Source organism: Lepidothrix coronata, unplaced genomic scaffold, assembly GCF_001604755.1.
Source record: "Lepidothrix coronata isolate B3197 unplaced genomic scaffold, Lepidothrix_coronata-1.0 Scaffold233, whole genome shotgun sequence".
NCBI lineage: Eukaryota > Metazoa > Chordata > Aves > Passeriformes > Pipridae > Lepidothrix > Lepidothrix coronata.
Window position 1 is genome coordinate 74,622 of NW_016690413.1, and position 24,325 is coordinate 98,946.

At 47.8% G+C, this 24,325-nt stretch overlaps 1 protein-coding gene across 11 annotated transcripts in view; it reads right to left on the reverse strand.

The window, feature by feature from the left end:
- CELF5 (CUGBP, Elav-like family member 5) overlaps positions 1-24,325 on the reverse strand; it is a 39,758-nt gene that overhangs the window by 12,464 nt on the left and 2,969 nt on the right. For 8 of the 11 annotated variants that reach the window (XR_001877903.1, XM_017834451.1, XM_017834446.1 and 5 more), the window contains exons 2-3: positions 20,200-20,282; positions 7,013-7,064 (exon numbers count right to left, since the gene is read on the reverse strand). Coding sequence is in view for 10 of the 11 variants with exons in the window: in XM_017834451.1 (XP_017689940.1) it covers positions 7,013-7,064; positions 20,200-20,282 (135 nt within the window). In the remaining variant the exon portion in view is untranslated. Of the gene's footprint in view, positions 1-7,012; positions 7,065-10,742; positions 11,306-20,199; positions 20,283-24,325 lie in introns of those variants that run through there. The other 3 variants (XM_017834444.1, XM_017834442.1, XM_017834450.1) reach the window with 2 other exon arrangements.

A 24,325-nucleotide genomic window follows, 5' to 3' on the forward strand; every position in this document is an offset into this window, starting at 1 on the left:
TGTGAAACCCAAGAGGTACCTTTGAAAATAGAGCAGACCAACCCAGGCAGGGAATAAATTCCAGGACCTCTGACTTCTGTTTCCTTTTCCTTCTTTCCAGGATCACCATTTCCTCAGCTGCCATGTAACCAAGCATCTTAGTTTCCATTTGTCCTTCCCCACCCCAATCTAACCAGCTGTCTCCTAAGGCCTGGAATAAACCCTGGCATCCTGGGTCCCAACCTGTGTCACCGCAGGATCACCCAAATACCAGACAGTTTGGTGAAGGCCAACTAACATCTCCATGGTCCCTGCTCCCCTCTCCAATGGCATTTTGTACCCGTGTCACACCGGCAGGGAGCTGGAAGGCTGGCCAACTCATCCACAACTTTGAGCTCAGAGTCCTTCTGGGTTCCTCCTCAGAAGACAGAAGTGAGGATTATGGTTTTCCTGGGATGGATAAGTATGGAGGCAAGAAAGGTACAGAGCTCCCCCATCGGTACCCTCAGGGGCTCATCACACTGCCTGGTGCCATCCAGTCAAGCACAAACACAGCATTGGATGGGGCAACATCCTCCACAGATTTGATGTGAACAGCTATTAAAATAGCACAACATTAAAATAACAGCCTAAATACCAGCCCAATCTCCATTTTTGCAAGAAAAGAGTTGTGTCAACTACTGAGTTAACTCTCCCCCACACGCATGGGAGACATGACCCATAGGAGCAAATGTGTTGGGATATGGCTTCGGAGGAGCCGTACGGGAGGATTCCTTACTGTTAGCGACAGGATCAGAGGGGCTGGCTGCAAACAAACCAATGCAACGTGATGCACATCAGGGGAAATAGCAAGGAAGCTGCTATCTGTTTGAGAGTGCAGTGACCTGAAAAACAACAGGTCTTGGAGCTACAGCAGCAGAACAGGCTACAGGGGTGGTGGTGTGTATGTATGGCAGGAATGGATGACACATTACACATTCACACTGCCACCAAAGCTTGCCCTAGCCCCTTCCTTGCTCCCCTTTGGTCAGAGGACAGTTCCTACCCAGGTAAGTAAACAAGCTGCTAAGTACAGATGCACTGGGAAGCACACGCAGGCAGGACCTACATGTGTCATTGGTCCCTGGCAGAAAAGCAGATGGACACATGCAGCATTAATGGACAAGCACGGAGGCTTATGCATGCCCAGGAACACACTTATACACAGACCCAGACCCAGCAGGTGCCTTCTGAAACAAAATTCCTCAGTAAGCAAGAGGGATGTGCAGACAGACACACTCATCCCCCACGCAGACACCACAGGGAGTCACTTCATCCTGTGGCACCGCCCCACAGAGCCCCAACACAGGTTCACACAGGCACAGCTCTCCTCTAGCACCAGGTGGACATGTGAACACAGGTGCCACTTGTGTCCACCAGAGATGAAGTGTTAGAAGTGCTGTATCCAAGGCTCTTAACCCAGTCCCAAACAGATACTCCTGATTTATATAACTAGAAGTGGCTGAAATATATGGCCTTGTGTATTTTCTAAAGGCCAAATTTCCCAGCTTTCTCACTTTCAGGATTCCCTGGGTAACAAAACCTGTGGGAATTTCATCCCCTTTCATTTTCCTTGCAATTCTTTCTACATTTCTCCCTGCACCTGCATGGCAATGGCTGCCTTTGGAGACATTATTTCAGCTGGTCGGGTCCATCCCAATTGGCAATGCCCAATAATGTCCAGCTAAGGCACAGGAGGTAATAAAGTGGGTGCTAGCTCAGAAATGCGGATGGTTAAAGCAGCCAAAAAATAGCACACAGAAGAGATGAAAAATCTGACTGGAAGCAGAGGGGGGAAAAAAAAGGGACTGGAGAGGAACATATTTACTGTGAAGAAGAGCATGGAAACTAAAGGAGCAGTAGCTCTGTGCTCTGACTGACATCACCTGGGGTCATATGTGAACCCAGTTTGGCTATGGCAGAGGACACAGGAGCTCTGTAGTGTTCCCCCTTCCTCTGTCCTGAATCTATGTGGCAGCTGCAGCTAGGTCTTATTTCAGATATGTGCACCATGCTGCTGCCTTTGGACTGCAAACAAAAGCTCCTTAAAAGAAACACATCAACAAAGGGGAGAAATTCACTAGGAAATACTTGTACTGACTTCAGGTGCTGTAAAATAACTCTATTCTTTGAACCTGCAAGCAAATAACTGGGCTAAGATTTAATAGCCAGAAATGCACTTGATGGTCTTGCCTTTCCCTTCAGGGACCTCAGACTGTTTGGCTGTCTTGGTCAGAGTGGCAAGGGGGAAACTCTAGGTGCGGGAACACACAGCTACATGGACATAATGCTACTTTTGCAACATTGGCCTTTTGCTTCTGGGTCTGATTTTGTGTGAGATTCTTGTGAAAGAACAGCGGGTAGCCAGGGGAGAGTCGGGTAAGTGGTTCCCGTTTTGGCTGAAGACTAGTTCAGTGTAAAGACCTGATGGTTACCGTAGCCACCCAAAGCTTAAGTCTTCACCAAACAACAGTCTAATGGATGCAAAAGGCCACTCCTTTGCAATGAAGGTACTGACCAAAAAGGGACCTTGTCAACTTGCAATCAAATCAACATCAAATCACAAGTTACTCATTATTTTCTCCTCCAGAGAGCCCTGAAATTTCCTGGATAATTCTTGTGGTTTCTTCCTCATACCATTTCTTCTGAATCAAAAGCCTTTTTCTATACCCTGCACTTTGGGAAAAGTCCACTGAAACAGTGAATGCTAGTCTCCATTCTTGCAGTTTTACTGCGGGTCTTCTGTTGTTTGACACAGCTCACTAACAGAACCTTTTAGAAGTCCTGTGTTTATGTGGGAATTTCAGCTTTCCTTTCTGAATTAGGAAGAAAAAAAATGTTAGTCTTCCTGGTGATGCAGAACAGCTTAAAACCGCGATACCTTAGGGACTCAAGCTATAAAGGCAAATCTAAATACACACACCTATGGGTTCAGAATCTTTTCCGAATGCTCACAACAGCAATATTAGAAGGGACTGAAGTCACTGACAACATAAGAGAAAGATTTCTTCACAGTGAATCATGTTTCTTACAGCCCAATTCCGAAGACTGCACGTAGGAAAAAGGTCCAGTCTGTTCCCCTCAGATGCGTCTTTGCAGCAGCTGGGGAACCTGTGCAAGGGCTCTTCTGTTGCTGACCTTTACCTCTTCACATCTTGGAGCTCAACCCATGATCCGGTGCCCTCTAGCTTCTGTGAGCTTCCAAATAGAACTGCTCCCCCACCAATAACCAGGCTGCCTCATCCCTTCCCAGCCCTTTCACCTGAGCTCTGCTATCATCACGCCCAAAGCGGTCTACCTCAAACCAGCTGGCATTCTCAAGGCACTGTTGCAGGTCATCGGCTCCTTCAGCTCCCCAGCAGGGATTTCTGCAGCACTGGAAGATCTCGTCTCACCTACTCAGAACAGCATGCACTCCTCCTGCTGTTTTTCCTTCACTTTCCCTACAGCTCTTGTTTTTCACCCTCTGATTGGCAATTTCCCATGCTGTCCAGCAACCAGAAAAATTGATTCTGATCTCTGACTGTTGAGTTCCCATGGAAACATGCTCTGGGCACAGTCAGCCACCCAGACAGCAGGAGGTGGGCCATCACAGAGCACAGTGCTGATGAAGGTAACTACAGGAACAAGCAAGGAGTTGAGGCCATAAAGTCTGAGAGAGAGAGAAAGAGGAGAGAGCACACAAGCACTGGACACCACTCCTCTAAGCCCAGTGGATTCAGATCATCTGGCCGACAGCAAGGATCAGGGAGAGAGGGGAAGCCCACTAAAGCCATTGGGAATGCAGCAAATCTCCTTGGATATGCAGAGAGCTTCCTTGTCTCTAGGCAGTACTAATGGGCTTGGGCTGGCTGTCATATCACATCACTGCAGCAGAGTGCTCCAGGTCTCACAAGAAGCAGACAAGCTCCTCTGCCCCCTCACTCCATCTCCTCCTGGCACTCCCATGCTCACACCACAGGCATAAGGGAAAGAAGGAAAAAGCTGACAATGCCTGCCCCAGAATCACAAGTCCCACTCTGAACTAATACAGGCAGGAACTTTTTACTAGTGAATTACTTCTGCAGGGTACAGTAACACTGAGCATTCAGATACTCCTACACAGCCTCTCCAAGGCTTGGCCAAAACTATCCCTTTGGCATAAAACTTAGCCAAAAGACAAAAACTTAGACCAGAAGACAAATTCTGGTGCTCTAACTTCATGTACTTAATTCAGGGTGCTTCATTTGAGAAACGTCAGTCCCTGGAGAGTATAAAAGATGTTCCCTTAAAGGATAATGCAGAGCAGAGCTTCACTGATCCATGCACCTATTCCCTTGACAAATTCCTAGTCCAAGCAGTTCTGTCCTGCCCCAAATCTTTCTTTTACCTCCTGCCAGTGCGGGGCTGTTGCTACAGGGAATGGCTCTTCCCATATCTGCCAAGTTGCTTATCCACTTCTCTGACAAGTGGAGCATCATGACAGAAACATTTCAAAAGAGCAACCTGATTCAGACAAACATAGGGTGCTGTCTTGATGCTGCTTCTGCCTCAGGAAAAAAAACAGTTTGTCATGGATCCTGTGGGAGCTGTTTGTTTTTCAGCTCTGCAATGAATAAGTGAGGTACCCAGTCTGCAGAGAGACAGGTGTTCAGACTCCAAAGGCTGCTGCTCTCAACGGCCTTGTCCACCAGAAGCAGAGTTGATGTTCTGACATTTGCAATCATTAGAAAATGCGGCACTTTCCATAAGCTTAGAGATTTCAGAGTCCAGTGCCTTGACCAAAAGCTTGCTTCCAAATCAACATCCTGTTTTTTAACCTGTTGGCCTGTTTCAGCTCTATTTGACAGAGAAACTGAGGCATCAGAGATGTTATGTCCCAACACTTAATACTAGATGGCTGTGTACAGAAGAGACGCCAGTAACAGCCCATCAGCAAAAGACACACTGCAGAAATGACCTCAGCCTAGCAGTAGACACCAGAGGTGCCAGACTTGCACTCACCAAAGACACAAACTTAAGAAAACAAAGCTGCAGCGGTTGGTCATTTCACAGCATGGATTGTCTGTTTGGTCTGGTTTTACTGCTGTTGTGTCAGGACATAATGCAGGGTGGAAAAGGTGAATGTGTGCATCTGCCTGGGAAGGTGTGTGTCAAGGGGGCACATGAGGCCCTGCAGCAGGTCCTGCTGTCTGTCTCTCTGGGCTGGGAGACAGGGCCTGCTATGTGTCTCTCTGGGCTGGGAGGGCTGCTCTACAGCCACATCTGACACTGCTAATGGCTCGGAGATGTTGGCACCAGGATGACTGGCAAAGGCTTTTCTAGTCTCCTATGCTTTTTTTTTTTAAAGACTCATTAGGAGTAACCTCAGATATAATAACAGAATTTCTGAATTAGTTAGAAATCTGGGTTGCAAATTTTTAAAATAAATGTGGTAGGGGATGGACTGACCACCTTCTAGTTGAATCCAGAGGCAATGTGAGGTGTCAGTGAGTAGTCAGCCCCCTCTACACCCACTGCAGGCATCTCTAAAGAATACTTCATCCACTCCTAACGTCATTTTCAACAGTGAAACACCCTGAAGGAATGGTCTCTTTATACTGTCTATAGCACCGATAAGGACCTTAAACTCAACCCTGAACCAGGGGCTGAAATAAGGTGAGATGAATCTAGTCCTATGTGGTTTAGGAAAGCTATTTTCTTTGGAGGCTTAAGTCACAGTCCTTTTCGAAAGGAGCATGACTATATGTAGCATTCCTGGGATTGTCAATATAGGCCAAGAGAATAAATTTGCCCAGACTTCAGTAAAAGTTATCCCTTGAGTAAATAACCAAAAGTTACATATTCTATTTGGAAAAATGATCTATCTGACCTAAACAATTTTTTTAAAAGGAGGATCACACAACCGTAAATATATACATTCATATAAAATATTATAAAATATATCTCATGTTCCTGACAGTGCAATAATTGAAAGTCACTACAAACTGTTTGGAAATTTAAAACAAAAGCCTTCCAAATCTAAACATCGCATGCAGGACATGCTGCCCCACAGCACAAAAAGCACAACACAAATCCTCCCCTTGCCTCTACTAAACTGCTTTCAGGGGCAGCACCAACAGCACAAGGTATGGAGAGGCAGACATAGAAATGGAGAGAAAAGGAAAAGAAATATATCAGTAAGACAAGGAAGAGCAGAGAAATGAATTAATGGATTAGGAAAGGGCTGGAGTTGTGAACCCTCTCCACCTGGGGAAGGCACTTGAGCTGCTGAGAGCTTCCCATTAAATTAACAGATTCTCTCTTTCCCAGTCTTCCAGCTCTGAACTCATTGTATGCTGCTCTGACCAAGCTGGTCCCCTGTAGGCTGGCAGCACCTCCATTTCTGGATCCTTTCCCTTCAGAATTATTTCTCCATCATGTGATCTTTTCTGCAATGGCACTGCAGCCTTGACAATGTGATGGGGGCTGCTGCAGGACCGAGAGTGAGAGGCTGAGACAGTTCAGCAGCAATGAGGGAGGCAGAGGAGTGAGCTGCAGACAGGAGAATCAGCTGTGGAGCAGTGCACTGAACATGTTGAAAAGCCAGTGCTGCTGCAAGGATCTGGCTTTTATTGGGTTGATCAGGTGTACAAATGAAAAAACCTCTTCCCAACAGCTTACACCCTCCAGGAGCCTCCATGCCATACACCGAAGTGCAGGTCTGCTTCAGTAACCTCCTGGGATAGGCACTGTCAGGCTAATAGTACCCTGAAAGAGCTGGGAAAGAGAGCGGAGTAGGCAGCCACATTATCACCCTTAGGATTTGGGGTGCTGTCAGCTGCGTGCTGCATCAAGTTGAAGCTTATCCCTAGGCTCTCCTCCTGCCCCCCTCCCCCCCCAGATCTCTGCCACATACAAACATCTCCTCGTACAGAGTGCAGGTAGAGGAAGGCAGGGTCAGGACTCTCTCTCTTTTCCTGGTCCCTCTCACAAGCACAAAGCCACCAAAGGAGAAACAAGGAGAGATGACAACTACCTCCACGGCTCTCGCTGTCTGCGGGTTTCACTTGAATTGGGCGCGCCATCTGCAATGAAAGAGAAATGCAAAGGGTTAGAGCTTGGCCCATCTGCCCAGCACACGGTGCTGATGGCAGTGGCAACAGGGTGCCCTTTCTGCCTGCTGTGCAGAGTAGGAGCGTGACAGAAGGGAACCAAGACATTGTGATGGCAATCAGTACATCCTCTTGGAGAAAGAACTACTTTTCAAAAAGAAACCTGGCACTTTTCCCTGCTCAGCTGCTTGCCTGAGACAACAGCTCTCCTAGAAATGCTCACCATTCATAAACTTCTGCTTCCTAAGATGCGGCAAGTGGCAAAGAAAGGCCTAAGGTGAGACTATGCCTGGAAGCTCTTCCTGTGTCTAGCCTGACTCAGTGCAGGCATGGCCAGCTCACCTAATTGAGCCACTTACTCTCCTTGCAGAAAAGAAGAAAGACTGCCTCTGACCTTGGCTAGAAGCAGTACAGCAAGCAGGCATGTCATGTTTCCCCTTCCCCAGCCCTCATGCAGACAGCTCTGTGCACCAGAATGGCTGTTGAGAAGGGCAGTGATGCTCTCAAGCAACGTCTCTGGCCCTCAGGGACAATGCTCAGGTTAAAAGTGGCAAAACTCCTCACACTTGGGTGTGGAGAAGAGCTTTTTACCTCTCTTGCAGCCATTAGTGTCATCAACAATAATCCAACCACAAACAACAAGCCTGAAGGGTAGCTTAGCTCATGTGATATGAGGAGTCTCCAGGTAAGACAGAAGTAGCTGCATTAAGGAACCAATAGCTTCAACTGTCTGATTTGCTAAGTAGGGCAAAACTCTCATCTGCTGGCAGGTCTGCATGTCCTGTGCTGCCCAGAGAGGCGACTGACAAGCTGTAGCCTCCTCCCCAGCTAGCAAGATCCAACTGTGCCAGAATCTCCTCCGAGGAATGGTGCACAGGGCAAATTTCCACATTCACAGCACATCTCACTCCATGTCTCTCAGCATCATTCAGACAGGCTGCCAGTGACCAGAATCAGTGACATTCATAATAAAAACCAATTAGAATATCGCAGGTGAGGCCTGCACAAAAGCTGCAGGTCCAGGCATAGTCTGTCCCCTCTCTTAGGAAACACCCCCAGAAAAAACAGCAACAAAACATAAAATGAAATCAAGCCCTAAAAGTCACCACCTGAAATGTGTTTTGAAGCCAGCATGCAATATGTGGAAGGCTGTTTGTCTCTAAGCGGTGGCTGAGCCAGACTGGCCAGAAAACGGAGGTAGAGCCCACATTTACAACAGCTGGAGGAAATGAGTGAAATAAGTTTGCAGTTCACAGAACAGAGAGGCCAAGCTGCTGCCATGCTACACCTTGACAGGCAGCAGTGCCAACTTCATCTCCCACGAGGTGCTGCATCATTTAGGGAAGAGGGAGAGGCTGCAGGTCCCTTTTCCCACTCTTCATCAGCTACAAGGATTTGCAGAGCTCCCAATACCCTGCTGCACTGCCATGTGGCCCCAGCACTTGCAGCACTGGCACTCACCAGCCTCCAGGCTGCTGCTCCCCCCAAGAGCTGACAAGGACCTGGCATCTCTTTCATGAGCTGAGTGGGATGTGGGACAGGGATTCAGAAGTATGCAGTCAGAGATTGTTCCACAAAGCCTCCAATTTCCTTGCTGAGAGGCAGAGGCTCCTATCGCTGCTCAGGGTCCCTGGCAATATGCCTGCGTGAACTGAGGCTGGCAGTGCTCTGGGAGCAGGTTGAGTGGGAGAGGGCAGGCAGCCCAGATGTGTGCTCGGTGCATAGCCAAGAGGGGCAGCTGGCCATGTCACTCCCCACTGCTCCCACAGCACTGAGAAATAGTTTTGTTTCTACCCAGGATGCAAAACCAGAACTAAACTAAACTGATGGAGAGGGAGACAGAGGGACAGACTCAGATCTCAGCTTCTACAAGGAGCAAAGCCATTTGGGGGTAGGAGGGGCAGAAAGGCTGCTGTAGAAGCCAAGAGCTAGTGGGCACACACATAACCCCCCTCCAGCACCACCCACCCAGGGATGCTGGGGCTGAGGGCAAGGAGTCTAGAAGGATGGGGGGGGGCGAGGGAGGTGAGGGGGAGGTTAAGCACCTGAGGCCATCTCCCTGTCCCCTCCCCCAACAGGGCTGTCACTCCAGCTCCCAGCACCTAGGATAAAGGAGGTGTTGTCATGGAAACGGTTTTTCACCACATGGAACCTGACATTTGCGGTTGCCATGGAAATCAGCTCTTGGGGGCATTCCCTCTGCTTTGCACAATAGAGACATTTCGATATGATCTCTGGGGAGGGGGCCCCCTCAACCCATCTGTCCATCCCTATCCTTCCCCCCATCTCAGGGACTTCACCCCAGGGCCAACCCCCAAGGTGGTGAGCCCCGGCTGGCCCCATTGAACCTGTGAGTGCACCCCACAGGGCCACAGACCCACAGTGGAGTGACACACTCACAGCAGGGCCAAAACACCATGCAGTGGCAGCAGAGCTGCCCACATCAGCACAGTGATGTGGGTCAGTACTGGTGCAAGTCTAGAAGCAGCATTTGGCACAAGAGGAAGAAGGGCTGCCCAGGGTAAGATCAAGCATGTGTGCTGCCCTGCACCCCACATCTTCGGCCAAGCTCCTCTCTTGCCTACCTGACACAGCACCTTAGGCAGGCACAGGAAGACTCTCCCTCTGCCCACGTCAAACCAAGCTCTCAGTCAAGGGCTGCCCATTTCCAGAGGCCTTGCCAGCTCCAATGACTTTGAGGGACCCCCGCCAACATGAGGTTGGGTCTCGGGGCTGATCTTCATCTGTTCTGGAAGATATGGGTAAAGAGAATAAAACAAGATACAAGAAATTTTCCAGATGCGGAGGCTTGGAGAAGAGCAGCAGGATTCTCTGCCCGCTTCTTCCAGAAACAGCAGGTCTCCCAAGTGAGACAGAGGCAGCATGGTCCTCCTTGCAGAGAAGTGGACACCCAGACACTTCCACAAACAGGACACCACCACTTTAATCCTTCTAAGTCCCCTGTTGCCATCAAAGATGAACAAAATATCAAAGGCATCTCAAGCAGAGGGAGCCCACAGCTGCTTAAACTCAACCACACAGGTCTGAAGACCTTGAGATGCATCCCTGTGGGGTCCTAAACTTTGTATACAGGTCTCAGACAAAGAGCTCTGTCCTCTAGAGGAATGCACAGAAAGGATGGTCAAACTTAACCTCTTCCATTTGAGGGAGAAAGCGAGTAACAGGATAGCAAGGGGGTTCTGGGCTTACACAGCAAACTCTGGAAATACAAATTCTTCTGGCCTCCAGTTATCACCTGAGGCTGCACAGTGATCAGAGAACACATCTGAGTAAGAAAGCCATATTTGTACATGTCCAACTGGAGCCAGAATCCAGCAGTCAGGATGTGCCTGCCATAATTCCAAGTGCAGAGCAGATGGACATGCACTGACACACATGCCTTTACCACACAAGAACACAAACATAAGCAAGCACACATGTGGCATGGAGAACTTGAGCAAATGATTTATGAGCCTGCACCTGCCTTGCTACCTGAGCTTTATTTTACTTGTTAAATCATGCAGCTGAGCATTATTAGTCTTCATTTCCTAAGAATATCACATTAATATTTAGCACATGCTGTCAGGACACCACAGGCCAAATGTCCCCCACCCCAAGCCCTTCACACTCACACTTCACGCTCCTCCTTACCCGCTGCTAGCGATAGTCTAAGAGCTGTCTGCTCCACGACCCACTGGACTCAAGAAATCTTCTGGAGCCACATGCAGCAGTGGACACCAGATGGGCAGCACATGGGAGGGGGCAAAGCTCCCATTGTCCCTCTCCAGATTCTCCCTCACATTTGCCCTTCTGGCTGGATACACACCTTCCCTTTCCGAACACAGCTGTCCCTCACTCTGCACAGCTCACAGCTCTCAGAGACAATGATTCTCTGCCTGCATTGCTCTCCCTCTCGCAAGCCCCCAGACTTTGTTGGCTTGCTTTCTTGGGAGCTACTTTCTTGGTGGGAAGCAACTGGCCAGCTGGATAGAGGCACAAAGCCATCCTGACCTCTGGAGCCTTACGTGCTACAAAGCACAGCAGCTACATGTCCTGCATAGCCCTCAGGGAGCAGTGAAGAGACACCCATGGTAAGGGAGTCACTGCAGCCCAGAGGAGCCTAGAGATTTCTAGGGAAGATGCAAGGGTGACAGGCCTTGCTGGGAAGTGTCTGAATTACCTCCTACCCCATTCCCAGTATCTGCTCAGCATAGAGAAGTGGGGAACAATGCTCTGTTTGGGCTTCCTCCCTGCTTTTGAGGAAATGCTCCCCACCTTTGTAGCACTCTTGGGATCAAAGATCTAAGGAAAAATCCTGGCCCTCCTAAAGTCAGAGGACGCTTTGCTATTTGTTTCACCAAGGTCAAAATGAATGATTTCTCTCACCACACCCCAAAAAAAGACTTCTGGAGGTGAACTAGCTCCCTGCATTTACATCAATGCCCAGCATGAGCTGTCAGTCATCTCAACAATCTGAGAGCCCTGTTCTTCAAGGAGGAACAGTGGCTCCCAGATATCGCTTCCTCAGCTTTCAAACTGCAAAAGCTGGATAGAAGGAAAAAGCCCTCTGGGACAGCAGGGGAAGCCTCTCTATTAATTATGAGTAAGTGATGTAAAATAGCCCCTTAGGTGCAATGCATAGTGTTAAGAGGGTCAGAAGCAAAGACCATGAAATTCACAATGCAGGCCGGTTCCTCTGGGATGTCAGGAACCAAAAGGCATCCAAGGCCATTGGCAGAATTAGGTCCTGGGTTCTTACGCTTTGCAAATTGTGGGCTGGTCCTCTTCTGGCCAGTTAAAAATGCCCTGCCTAAAGGATCATAACCACGTCTAGCTGGGCAGAGCACATAAATATAAATGCTAATTTGCTCATTTGGATTCTGTTTCTGATCAGGAATGCAAGCAGGAATGCATTGGTGCCAGTCTCAATGCTTGAGTATCCTACTTGCATCTTTCCACTGACATCTCAGTGTACCTTAGTCCTATCCAGGAAAACCATCCTTCTCTGAGAAAGAGGACTTGTCTCACACAGGAACACAGGCAACATTAGTACCAAACACTGTTCTGGCACAGCTCTAAAGGCTGCTTATGAATTCACCTCATTCAATCCCATTATGAAGGAAACAAGGCTAATTATGAGTATTGTGTTCCAGGTGGAGGAATCGAAGCATGTAGTGATGAAGATTGTGCCGAAAGTCTGTGGCAGAAGCAAGATGTGAAGCCCAGAGTACAAACCACACAGCTCCTGCCTGCATGGCTAGGGCTCTGACTTTTTGCACAAGCAAGGAAGATTGTTGAAGGACCTCACCCAACTGCTTTGCGCCACCAAGAAGAGGACTCATAAGCTCATAACTCCTCTCATAAGTTTCTTTGGGAGGCATTTTCCCTATCCCCAGCACAGTGGGCAAATCAGGCAGAGCAGGGAAGTTATCTCCCATTCCCCACTGAAGCTGAGTGAACTCAGGAATCAATAAGCAGGTATCTGAGCAGCACAAGGGCCACAACACACATGGACTACTGCTTTGCTTCTTGGATTCTCCGCTGCACCATGTTCCTTCTCCTGTAATGCAGTCAGACACCCCTGTCCCCACTGTAGCCAGTTCTGCTCTGGAGGAAGACAAGCAACTTAACACCATGACTCAGAAAGCCTTGGATCACCCTGGTATCTCTAGGGAAGTGACAGCACCATTGCCGTGCAAGAACACCAGACAATCAGCAGGGGGGTCCACCCAACTTGGCAATTCCAGCTCCTATTGTAGAACCAAAGAATCATTTGGGCTGGGAAAAAATCTTTAAAATCAGGTATGTAACTGTGTGGCAGACACACTTGAGTGCAGTCCCTCATGACTCCACGATCAGTCAGTCTGTCCTCATGGGGCTCCTTGCTTGATGTTTCAGTGCACAGCAGGGCACTGCATTAAGGAGAACACTGCATGATCTGTTGCCCTGATCTCTCTCTTGTGATTAGTGTCACTGAAAGTCAAAAGAGCTTTTTTAGGTGAAGAGGAAAGTGCCAACTTTCTCAAATCCTTTTCTAGAGGTGCTAGGCAAGTTTCCTCAAGAGGCAAGAGGAAGAAAAATCCTGGGCCACATTCAGACAAGTACTCTTCTGTTTTCCAGGGGGCTTTATAGCAGGGCAGAGAAGAGTACTATTTGGCTCCAAACTTCCTCCTGCTCCTCCCCACTGCTGCAAGAAAGGGCTGACAGAACTGAAAACCCAAAAAACTGCTCCAGCAAGTTCATCAAGACCACAAGAGATCACTCTGGGCTCCGAAAAGCCATGGGCCTGAGGATCCAGGCATGGCTGGGTGGTCAAGCCCACAGTCCTGCATCAGCTGCAGAATTTTACTTCAGCAGAGACAGAGACTTGCCCAAGGATGCCCTTGTGACAAGAGTCACTTCCAGCAAGGTGGAAAGTGCTTAGCAGGCCTACAAAAAGCAGGGATAAGATGTAGGTGAGATGGGTCACCAAGTTACTATGAGCAAGTGCAAGAAAGTTGCAGAGGGAAAAGCTGAGAGCACTGCCACCCTCAGCTGGCTTCGATCATTTTGCTAGGCTGGTTGGAGAAGACACCCAACACTCACCTTTCCCTGTGCTCATTGGTCCAGCAAGCACGCTCAGGTGCTTCTCCATGCACAAGCTGGAGCCCCATGGACCCCAGCAAACTGGGGAAGGGCAGAGCAAGGGCAGCGAGTGTCCGAGCTAGTGACACAGTGGGTCTGCAGAGGCTGCAAAGGCCTCTTACAGGTGTGCTGGCAGGTTAACAGGCTGCCGTTGCTCTGGACCTGTCATCTGGGGGCATCAGCAGCTCCTCAGTGCAGCTGTGCCCCAACTTCTTCTCCCCCATGGAAGGGTAATGGCAGTGGCCAGGAAAGGCATCTCTGTACCATGGTGATGCAGAGGTGGCCAAGCAGGAGGACCCTCTGCCTGCACACAGCGGCTGCACCAGTTCCCTTGGCAACCGTTAACATTAACAGTCTGAGCAGTGCAAAATCTCCAGAAATAAAGACCTGCCATGTGAAAATCCACAGTAAACGGGCCCAAGCCCCAGTGCCACTGAATGAATCTCCTGAGCTATTTCTGGGCTGAACAGCAGAAATTACGGCTGATACTAGATAAGCTGTTTCCTTTTAGGGGTGCTGACAGACCAGAAGAGAGGCCCCAGGCCTGCAGGATCCCCTTGAAGATAGTCAAAACTCATTTGGAGAAGGCCCTCAGTGATCTAACGTAATTAGCCCTTCTTTGAGTGGGGTCTGACCAGAGATCCCAGAGGTCTCTTCCACCATAAATTACTCTTTGATCCTATTTATATCCATATTCAAAAACACTCATGTGCAGGCACACACATCAAATGACCCCAACCAAGGAGATGGGAATGTGAAGCCTTGCTCAGAAGGGTGGGTGCCTTTGCAAAGACGAAAGGTCTGTGGGGGTTGGTGCATAGGTGCATGTGTGTTCACAAGCACAGGTAAGCGTGCTTACCAGGGAACACATCAGCTCTGGGAGACAAAAGTCCAAGCTCTGTGCTGCAGGGAGATGCAAGGGCCTGGTTGTGTAAAGGGCAGTCATTTCTCTGGAGAAAGGAAGGCCCCTTGTGCACAGGATGGAGCCTGCATGTGTGCACTTGGTCAAGATGCGGGAACAGGTGCTGATCTTTAATTTCATTATTCTTCCAATTCCATAGGCAACAGGAGCCCAAGTCTGCTTCGGAAGCTTGCTCTTCCCCAGCCTCTTCGGTGTTGGCACTTCACTGGACAGCTGCCTTGCCGTACGATATTCTCAGCCCCTTAAGCCAAACTCTCAACAGCCCAAGCGTTTGCAATCCTCCCTGCAGTGAACAGGCGCATCTGCTGCTTCTTGTCCAGGGACTGCTTTAGCTCAGTACCTTCATGTTCTGGTGCTGCCACTTCAGTGAGATAGCCTTAGCATGCTCTCTGTATCATTACCTTCTACTAATAACATTGCACAGCTCTCAGGAATTTGCCAGTATTGTCTATTAAACCTGCAGGATGGACATGGGAAAAACTTCTCCACCCTACCCTGCCCGAAGGTTCAAGCTGCAAAGATTAACAACTGGGGCCCAGCTTCAGCCCCCAGCCAAACATTCAGGTCACCTACTCCACTCCTCAGCACATCCCCCAGCTTTGACAGCTGCAATATCCCATAGTGTTCACATGAAGAAACTTTCAGAAATACTGGTCCAGGCCGCCTTCACATCAGCAATTGTACAAACGAGAGGGAAGGGAAGAATGAGATGCTATGACCTCTCTACCAAAGCCCCTCCAGTCACCTGTGCTCCTTTATATCATCACGGGCTCTGGATCTTGACAGATGGCTCAAGTGAGCTCTTGCTCCTGGCAGCACAGGAGACAGCCTACCCACAGGGATGCCCTCTGCTCAAGCTCTGCTGGGTCTCTGCATTAATCCTTGTGCCCAGCCATCTGAGTTAGTGCTGCAGCATGTCAACCCCTGGTGCATTCCCATAGTCTCTCTCTGCTCTCATGCTGCTGCTCTCTGTAATTTTCCATTTCTGCGTCTCTGCACCCATGAGTTCTCCCTATGATGTAGCCACATTTCAGTATTCCCATCACTGCTTTTGAACTGCCCGTATTCCTAGCTTGGACTAATACCAATTTCTGCCTCTTACTTGCCTACCTTTCAGCAAGCCCTTCTTTGTTCTGCATAGAAATAAAACTGTAACTGTACCTTGCCAGAAGAATTACTTTTCTAAACCTCCCCCTTCCACTTCCTCCTTTTATTCTTCTTCCTCTTCTTCAGGAGCAATTTTATGTAATTTGCAACTGTCTGGCTGCAAATGAAAAGAGACATAAAGTGTTTCTGCGAAATATTGAAAAGCTGGATGCTTTTCCCACAAGTTTCACTTAGCAAGAGGCTTTAACTTGCTGTGTGATCACTGTTATGTCATTAATAACCTCTCCAATTCCTTTCAGAACTCAGCAAAGTGAAGGCACAATCACGAATCAAAGGCATGGGTTACGGAGTTATAATATAATTTCATCAAGCTAAGGAGGAGTGTGCCAGTGAGTGAAACACCACACTGCTAAGCTGGCTGGCAGCTGAAGAGGACACTAGATTTAGGAAGAAGTGTTAAGGGCCTGATTTCCTCTCTTCTTTTCAGATCAGAAGATTTTTGCCTCTGTTCAGCCTATATGGGTTGTGTGTCTTTCCCCAGGCTCTGTGTACTGAGGCCACAGAGGGAGCTGCTTTCTATTTTGTTCCTCAGGCATATCCATCTCCACCTCTGATGGGCTCAAAAGACTTAACAAACTGCTTTACTGGGACTGAGTCAGACTTAGTTGTGCAGTTCTCCAGCCTGTCCTCAGGGAGCAAAACTGGGGAACATGAAATGGGATGTTTGCACACAGCAGAGAACATTGTGGAGGGCAGGGAGGAGGAGTGTGTCTGGCTGGGAGGTAGTGCTGGGCAGAGAACTGGCCACGGTGCTGGTGCTGTCTAGAAACTGCACAGTCCCTGTGAGCAAGGTGCCATGTCCTTCCCGCCTGTCACTCGTACCGGACTGGGGCAGTGGGCAAATTCGCCTTGGCTGTGCTGAGCTTCACAAGTCACAGTCCACATCACAGGGTGTCGAAGCAGGTTCCCTGCCTGGGTACTCCTCTTGCCCACCCCAGCTGACACAGATACTTGGCATCCTTTTAAGCTCCTTAGCGAGCTTGGGTGATAAGACACTTCCGCTAATTCACCAAGGATGTGCTTTACCTCGCTGTTCTAGGAAGCTCCATCCTTCCTTCCCCAAAGGAATATTCACACATTTGTTATTTCCAGACTGCACTGACAACAATTCAGCAGCTGTGAGGGCAGGACAGGTGTTTTAGATAATACAATATGCAGCTGACTGTACAGGTGAGATTGGTTGAGTTACTATCCCTGGAGTGATTTAAAAGATGTGCAGATGTGGCACTTAGGGACATGGTTTAGTGGACTTGGCAGTTAATGGTTGGATTCGACAATCTCAGAGGTCTTTTCCAACCTAAGGGATTCTATGATTGCTGCTTTACACCCTGAGCACACTAGCCCATACAAAAGGGAATAAAAGCCAAAATTCTGTCTATCTCGGAAAAACAAGCTAAGCCTTATTGTCAAAAAATTAGCTTTTTAGAGTTTAAATTCCATTTAGTTACCATACATCCAACAGCCCTTAATTTAAAAACAAAAAATAATTCTGATGTCACAGAAGGAGAACTTGCCAGAAATGCCACAGGAGCAAATAGAGATCATGGTGATTCCTATTGATTATATAACTATATATAACTATAAATTCAAAATATAACTATAAATATAAAACCTCAGGAAAGCTACACTGCACTCGTGGCCCTGCAGGAACAATGTGTCCACATTCTTAGATGGGCTGACATCACTGGCATCAGACCTGGAGGGCCTAAGCAATACCTCTGTGGGCCCAGACCTACACGACAGACTTGGAAGAGAACCCAGAAGTCCTGCTCCAGCTACCTGATCACAGCCTAAGGATCTCTCAGAAACCATATCAAAGCATTTCCATAAATCTGACCTTACCAAATCCTCAGTCTAGACCTAGAAAGTCATTTGTCTCTATTCAGGTTCATGAACTGTTGAGATCAACCACTGCTCTCTGCATTGAGACCAACAAAGGAAGGTACTTGGCCACTTGTGGCATCTATGCTTGCTTGGTAGTACAACAGTAAGTGTAGGATCAACAGAAGATCCTTCCTATGCCAGTCTGATCCCTCGTTGTCTCTAAATGTGCTGATGCTTGTTCACGTGTTCAGGTACAGGCTTGTGTCACCACCCTACACTGATGTCATATACCCTTCAACTTTCTTCCTGCTATTGCTCTGTGCAACAAAGAGATAGCGTAGGGGTAAAATAAAGAAGAAATCACTTGTTTACCAGACCACAGCCCAGTACATTCTGTTCTCTGCCCTTTGCTCAGACCCTTGCTGTATTTCTGGTGATAGGCTTTGCCATAGAGTTTAACAGAAGATGATCTAGATGCAAATGTACAGAGATGAAATTTTACGGCCTTATTCCCAAAACAGGGAAGCAAATACCCAGCACTCCCATCTATGATTCATTTCAGGAGTATTCTCTGTGATCAGCTGGGTCAGAGGGATAGGTAATGCTATACAGACACAAGCAAACCCGAAAGCTTCCTCAGGTCACCCAGACCATGTCCATGCCAAGACCAACTCTATGTGGATCCGGATGGAGGTCTGTTTCATTCTGGTAGTTACGATCTCTAAATGACCACTAAAATGATCAGAGAGAGAGGGAATCATGCCTTCTTGGTCATTGAGGGACTTAAGAGAAACTAAATGTGATGAAGTGGTGTATTGACAGCCTGAAAATAAACAGCTCCAAATGCCGCACAGCTCATCTTCATCCTAATCCTGAAACATAATTACACCACATTGCTCATTAACTGTCTCCAGACAAATATGTTCAAAAGTACTCTCTGAGCAGACTTCGTACTGTTCCCAGGCAGTTTCTTACACCTCCCTTAACATAAAAAGCCTTTAGATCACCACATCACAGACACATTGCTGCTTCAAATACTGCTCCATGCAGCACAATATAACTGAGAGCACAGACAGTAGAGAAACATGCAACAAATTCCCAATGTAGAACTGTAGCAAAACTGAGATTGCCTTGAATCCACCAAGCCTCACATGAATAATCTCTCAGAGACCCTCTGCAGGTACTAGGTAGAGATGTGTCTGACTTCCCCATTGCATTAACAGCATTGCACCATGATTCCTCATGACTTTTCCTCCATCCTTTAACTTGTTCTCACAGATTCTGTCAATTCTGCCCTGGACCAACACACACACAAGGTTACATTGCTTTAGACCAAAAAGCTGACCATTTCCTGTCACACAAAAATAATTCAAGGAGATTTGAGCACCTGGTTATTTTCACTCTTTCTCCTGGCCGTCCCGAGATAAAGATCCCGTTAAGTGAGAATTAAGTTACATGCATTTTCCAGTGCTCAAATGCCAGCACAGGCCCATGCAAAAAGGGAGCAGAGGTAAACAAATACAGAAAAGGACGTGTGCGTGGGGAGGTCTTGAGGGCAGCTGGGAGAGACAAGGGAAGCTCTTTGGACCTGTATGGGTTAAAGAGAAAATGTTATGGCTAAGAATTCCCAACCCCTCTCCAGAGACCCCTGGTTTCCATTAATTATTTTGTTGCCTTGAGCACTCAGAGCCTGTGTGAGCTTCTATCTAAAAGTACCCAACTCCTCCTCCTACTCACCTCCAAATGAATCCTTTAATGTGTGCGATCAACTCCCTCAGCACAGCAAGGGAACTGCCCAGTCGAAGCTCTTAAATCATACCAAAATGGGAACAGCAACAATTCAGAATTCCTTTCAGCTTACCAGCAGGTCCCAGGGAAGCAGAGGACTACCCTGCAAGTAGGGACCTGTTGCACAGTGCCTGGCCTTCCAGAATCGATCCCTACTGCACTTTGCTCCCAAGACCAGCTGTGGAGGGAGCAGGACCCACGAACAGCCACTTCAGCAGTCCTGATCTCACCTATATAACCCATTTCTCTTCCAAACAGAGGGATGTGGCAAGTGTATTTTTTTCATCTGATCCAACTCCGATACAGCACTAGAAGTCTGTCCAGGCTCCCTGCAGGGCAATGGCAGACTAGAAGCAAATGCACCAGGAGGTGCTGCACACCTGGAAAAAGGGTCTGGTATCTTGTCTTGTCTTGTGTGAGCATTCCAGCATGCCCACTGTGCAGGCTGTGACCACGCTCTTCACTCCAAAGCCCACAGCTCCCTAGTGATAGGGACAGATAGGTGAAGGCGACATGTCACACCACAGAGAGCAAAGAACAGCACAGAAACAGGCCTGGCCAGAGCTACACGGGGCAGCCTTGGCCAGGCAGAGGAAAAAAGCAGCAGTTCTGTGAAGAGCAGCACTCTGCTTCCACTCCCATATCCCTGTTCTAACCCCTGAAATACACTTCTCTTTCACAAGTAGGAAAATTAATCTAAGCCACTTCTCATCCTTGCTCCTTCCCCTGATAATCCCCCATTTGCCTGCCCATGGCATCCAGACACAATTCACTGGGACTTACCCCTGGCAAAGTCTTCTGTTCATGCAGTGCTGTCTGGGCTTTGATGGCAGAGTCTCTGGCACAGTAAGTGAGGAATGCACAACCTGCAGTGGATACAGCAAGTGTCAAGTTAGACAGGCAATTGCGGATGCACATCAACACAGATGTTAGATAATTTGGTTGTGTCTAAGACTCTAAGGAAAGAGACAAAGAAACAATGTAAAAGGACTTGCAGGCCCCATCCATCCCCCCTTCTGTCAAGTCCTGGAAAAGGGTCCCAGTGAATCAACTAGGTTTGACACAGGCATTGAACAATGAGACACAACGGGAATGCAAAAGGAAAGCTAATTTGGTCTGTGGTAGAAACAGTCCAAAACACAGGGATCAGAGGAGAGGCAAGGACCAGTATGATTATTGACTTAAAAAAAAAAAACCAAAAACAAAACAAAAAAAGCAAGAAAAGAGGAAAAGTGTCTGGGATTTTAGCCTCACACAAAAACTTCATGATCCAGATTCATGAATCATGGAAAGCTATAGAAGGGCCTTGTGTGCGATAAGATGTGCACAAACACATATCAACATACATATGCACGACAAAGGAAATCCAGAGACCAGCAAAGCATAATGCATTCTTCAAGGGTCAATTTAGGAAGCAAGATGAAAAGCACAGGGAAAAGGCCAGATCCTGACATTCTTAGTCAAGATATGACTCAACATCTTAGCTGAATACTGGAGCCAAGGGAGGAGGGGAAGAACTATAGCCTCTCCAGAAAGAAGAGGGATCATCTTTGGGTGCTCTGATGCTTAATCAAATGAAACTAAGCACAGGAAAAATCTGGTTGGTTATCAAGAAACATTTCCTAGCACAAAGAGATTTATTAGACTGTGGAACGATCTCCCCAGGGAAGTGCCTGAAGCTCCATCACTTGAGTTGTTTCAGATGAGGATAGGCAAAGCACTGGAGAATAGGCTCAAACACTAGAATGTGTCTGACCCCCTCATTCAACCCCCCTCCTATTGGCAGTGGCATTTCACATCCTAAGCAAAGGCAGGACACGTCCCTTTGGCTGTTGGTAAACGTCTATGTCTACACTGTTGTGCTGGGGCTGCAGATGCATTGTTATGGCCCACAGAGGCCTGTTTTTCTGCCTCCACGTTCTTGGGGTACTCTAAAGCTGCTTCAGTTCTCCATGGATCCAAAGGTGGATGTGAGACAGGGACTGTCTGGACCTCTCCCCTCCACCCCGGTGGGACTCCATTGTACACAACACTCTGGCAGAAGCCAGCTGCTCAGGACAATCCCAACCCATGGCAACACGATTATCCTGTTCTTCCATCCCAACTCCAGTAAGTTGCTGCAGCTAAGCAAATCACATTTGTCCTCACATCTCTTGCTAGGGAAAAAAACCCCTCGATAAACAGCACACAAGCACTAGAAATCTCGAAGAGATAATTAAAGCTCCTTACTGCCCAGGTTTTTAACCAAGAATTCTGCACCAAAGTGAAGAATGGGATCAACAGATAATTTAACAAATGCAGTGAGGCCAGGAAGCATGAAGGTAAACTCCACTTCTCATGGCAAAGGCAGCCAGATCTGTTGTGTGGGGGTAGCACCCCTCTGTTTTCACTTTCCCCACATAGACTGCTCTGATATCAAGCCTCAAAAGCACCTCTGTAACCAGAGAGCAGACTTCTAACAGACTCAAAGGCCTGGTAACCAAAGTCTCAAACACAGATGCTTGCCTAAGACCACCTGCTGCTCCAGTCTGCTACTTTGCAAGTCACTAATCGGGGTCAGGTTTAGCAGACAAAATGCTGAAGTCAGGAGCTGGGAATAAGCAACTTATTCCACTAAGAGCTTCAACGCATTGGTACTATGTCCATGTGCAATGAAGACACCATCCTTGCCCCAGGAGCATTAACCATCAAACCTAAGAAAACTAAGGATGGGAGAGGAGTTAAGTCTACCTGAAGCGATCTGCTGAGTTAAGCATGCAAACCCCATCCTTGAGTCCCAAATTCCAGCGTTCAAGAATGTCAAAACTGAGGTAATATGCACCGTCAGGCTCAAAAGCCTCAGTCCACGGGAGGACAAGGGAAAAATGAGGATTGGACAAAGGCACACCATTGAGTGGGGATAAAGGAGATACACTCCTCACACAGGGATAGAGTTATTTTGCAAGGTACTGTCATCATGCCAGATCAGGGATTTACAAAGTCCAGCAACCACCAGCACCAATCTGAAAAAGTGCCATGAATCCCCTCCCTAGAGTCCTCTGGTCTTTCTCTTCCCTACAGCAAAAGCAACCCATAACACTGTTCATCTTTTAGGTGCCTAGGTATCCATACCAAGGGGCAGCAGCTTCTGGAGACAGAAACATCCTGCCACTGTGGAGCTTGAAGATGCCTCACTCAAACTTCAGTCCAAGGGTAATCCTCGCTGCTGCTCTGCTTTACAAGGATATGGATATTTACTCAACAGCATCCAGCTTGTACTCCTTCCCTTCACTCATGCATGAAACAGCACTCAGGCAGCCTCTAACAACAGGCTTGTCTTGGCTGGACTGGGGCAAGGAAGCCTATAGGCACAGGACAGCCTGGTCCACTCCTCCATCCCTGAGCTCTTCATGTCTCTAAGCTATGAGGACATTCAACTAATTCATTTCAATCTCATTCTTACTTCCCCAATGGCAAGAATCTGGGAGGCTGTACTGGCTGTGGAAAGGAAGGAGCTAAAAATGTCAGCTACATCTTTTGGGAAACATGATTACTGTCCTCTAGAGTCAGGTGTTTTGGAGGTAGGAGGCAGGAATCAATTCCATTTTCTTTGCAAAGCCCTGGTCACAAATACAGGAAAGGGTTTGGCTGAATCACTACACTCTAAGCCGCATTGTGTAAATAATTATTTGGGGAAAAGAAACTTCCTTCCTGAAGAGACATTATCTCTTGCACGCTAGTTCTTCAACTACCCCCTAGGATGCTGTGACAGGATTCTGCTTACCGTGTCTTTCATGGGTTCTTTGGACTCCTAAAACTTTGAGCTTAACAGTCACCCAAGTATCTGCTCAACAGTGAAGAGATGTCCGCAGAGGTGCAGAGGAGCCTGTCACTCTCACTAGGTTTTCTCACTTCCACATCTCCCGCTTTAGTTAACAGCAAGCTCAGATCGACAGGCTTATGGCCCTTTGGGCACTTCTAACACCAAGTCACTTATGCCTGCTGAGACACGGGACATGGTGTTAAAAAGTGCTCAGGGTGTTAAAAAACGTCAGCCTGGAAGGCCCTGGGCAGTGCCAGCGACCCACGTCAGCACAGGGACACAGAACAGCACCCAGGGCACTGTCTGTAAAGCTGATTTACAAGAGGTCCAGGTGATTAGAAATCATAAATTAAGTTGTATGATAAATTCTGTATTACACTACTTATAGACTGTAGTATAGTGATTCTGTTTGTAGAAACCTTATGCTATTCTAATAATAAATTCTGTGCTATAGTGATCAGAAAATTCTGTTAAGAAAATGAAGCCTTAAGTCAAAAATTTTAAGTTTAAGCTCTAAGCTTTTGACTGTGACTTATTGCCATCACCATTCTGCCAAAGATCCTTAAAAGAACCTCTGCGCCTCGTCAGCGTCAGTGATACCACCCTACTTTCATGGGCTCCAGGAGGGCCTCCAGCTCCCTAAAAGCACAACCCAGCCTAGTTCCACTTGCACGAGACTGCAGAAAAAAACCCTATATTCTGTGCCTGATCCTCCCTACAAATTACACATTGACTCTGGAATTTACAGTCCCTTCAGATCCTAAACATTACTCCACACATAAGCAATCTAAAGCCTTGAGCAAGAAAAGGCTGCCAGTTTGTAGAAGAGAGGGATCTCTAGATTCTGCTCAGCATCAGAAATCACATCAAATACTTCAGCAGGGGAAGCATGGAGTCAGCAGGGAGCTAATCTACAAGCCTGCAGAAGCTGAGTCAAAACTCGGCTGCCAGCAAGGTAAGTTAAGGCTAAGGGTGCTGTTGTGTCCTTGCCCTCTGGAAAAGCCACCCATCTGTCCACACACCATCCATTTACCCACACACCTGCGGGAAGGCTGCTCCTGCCTCTGCCAAATATTTCCCTGCAGTTCAGTATCTCACACTCCTGAA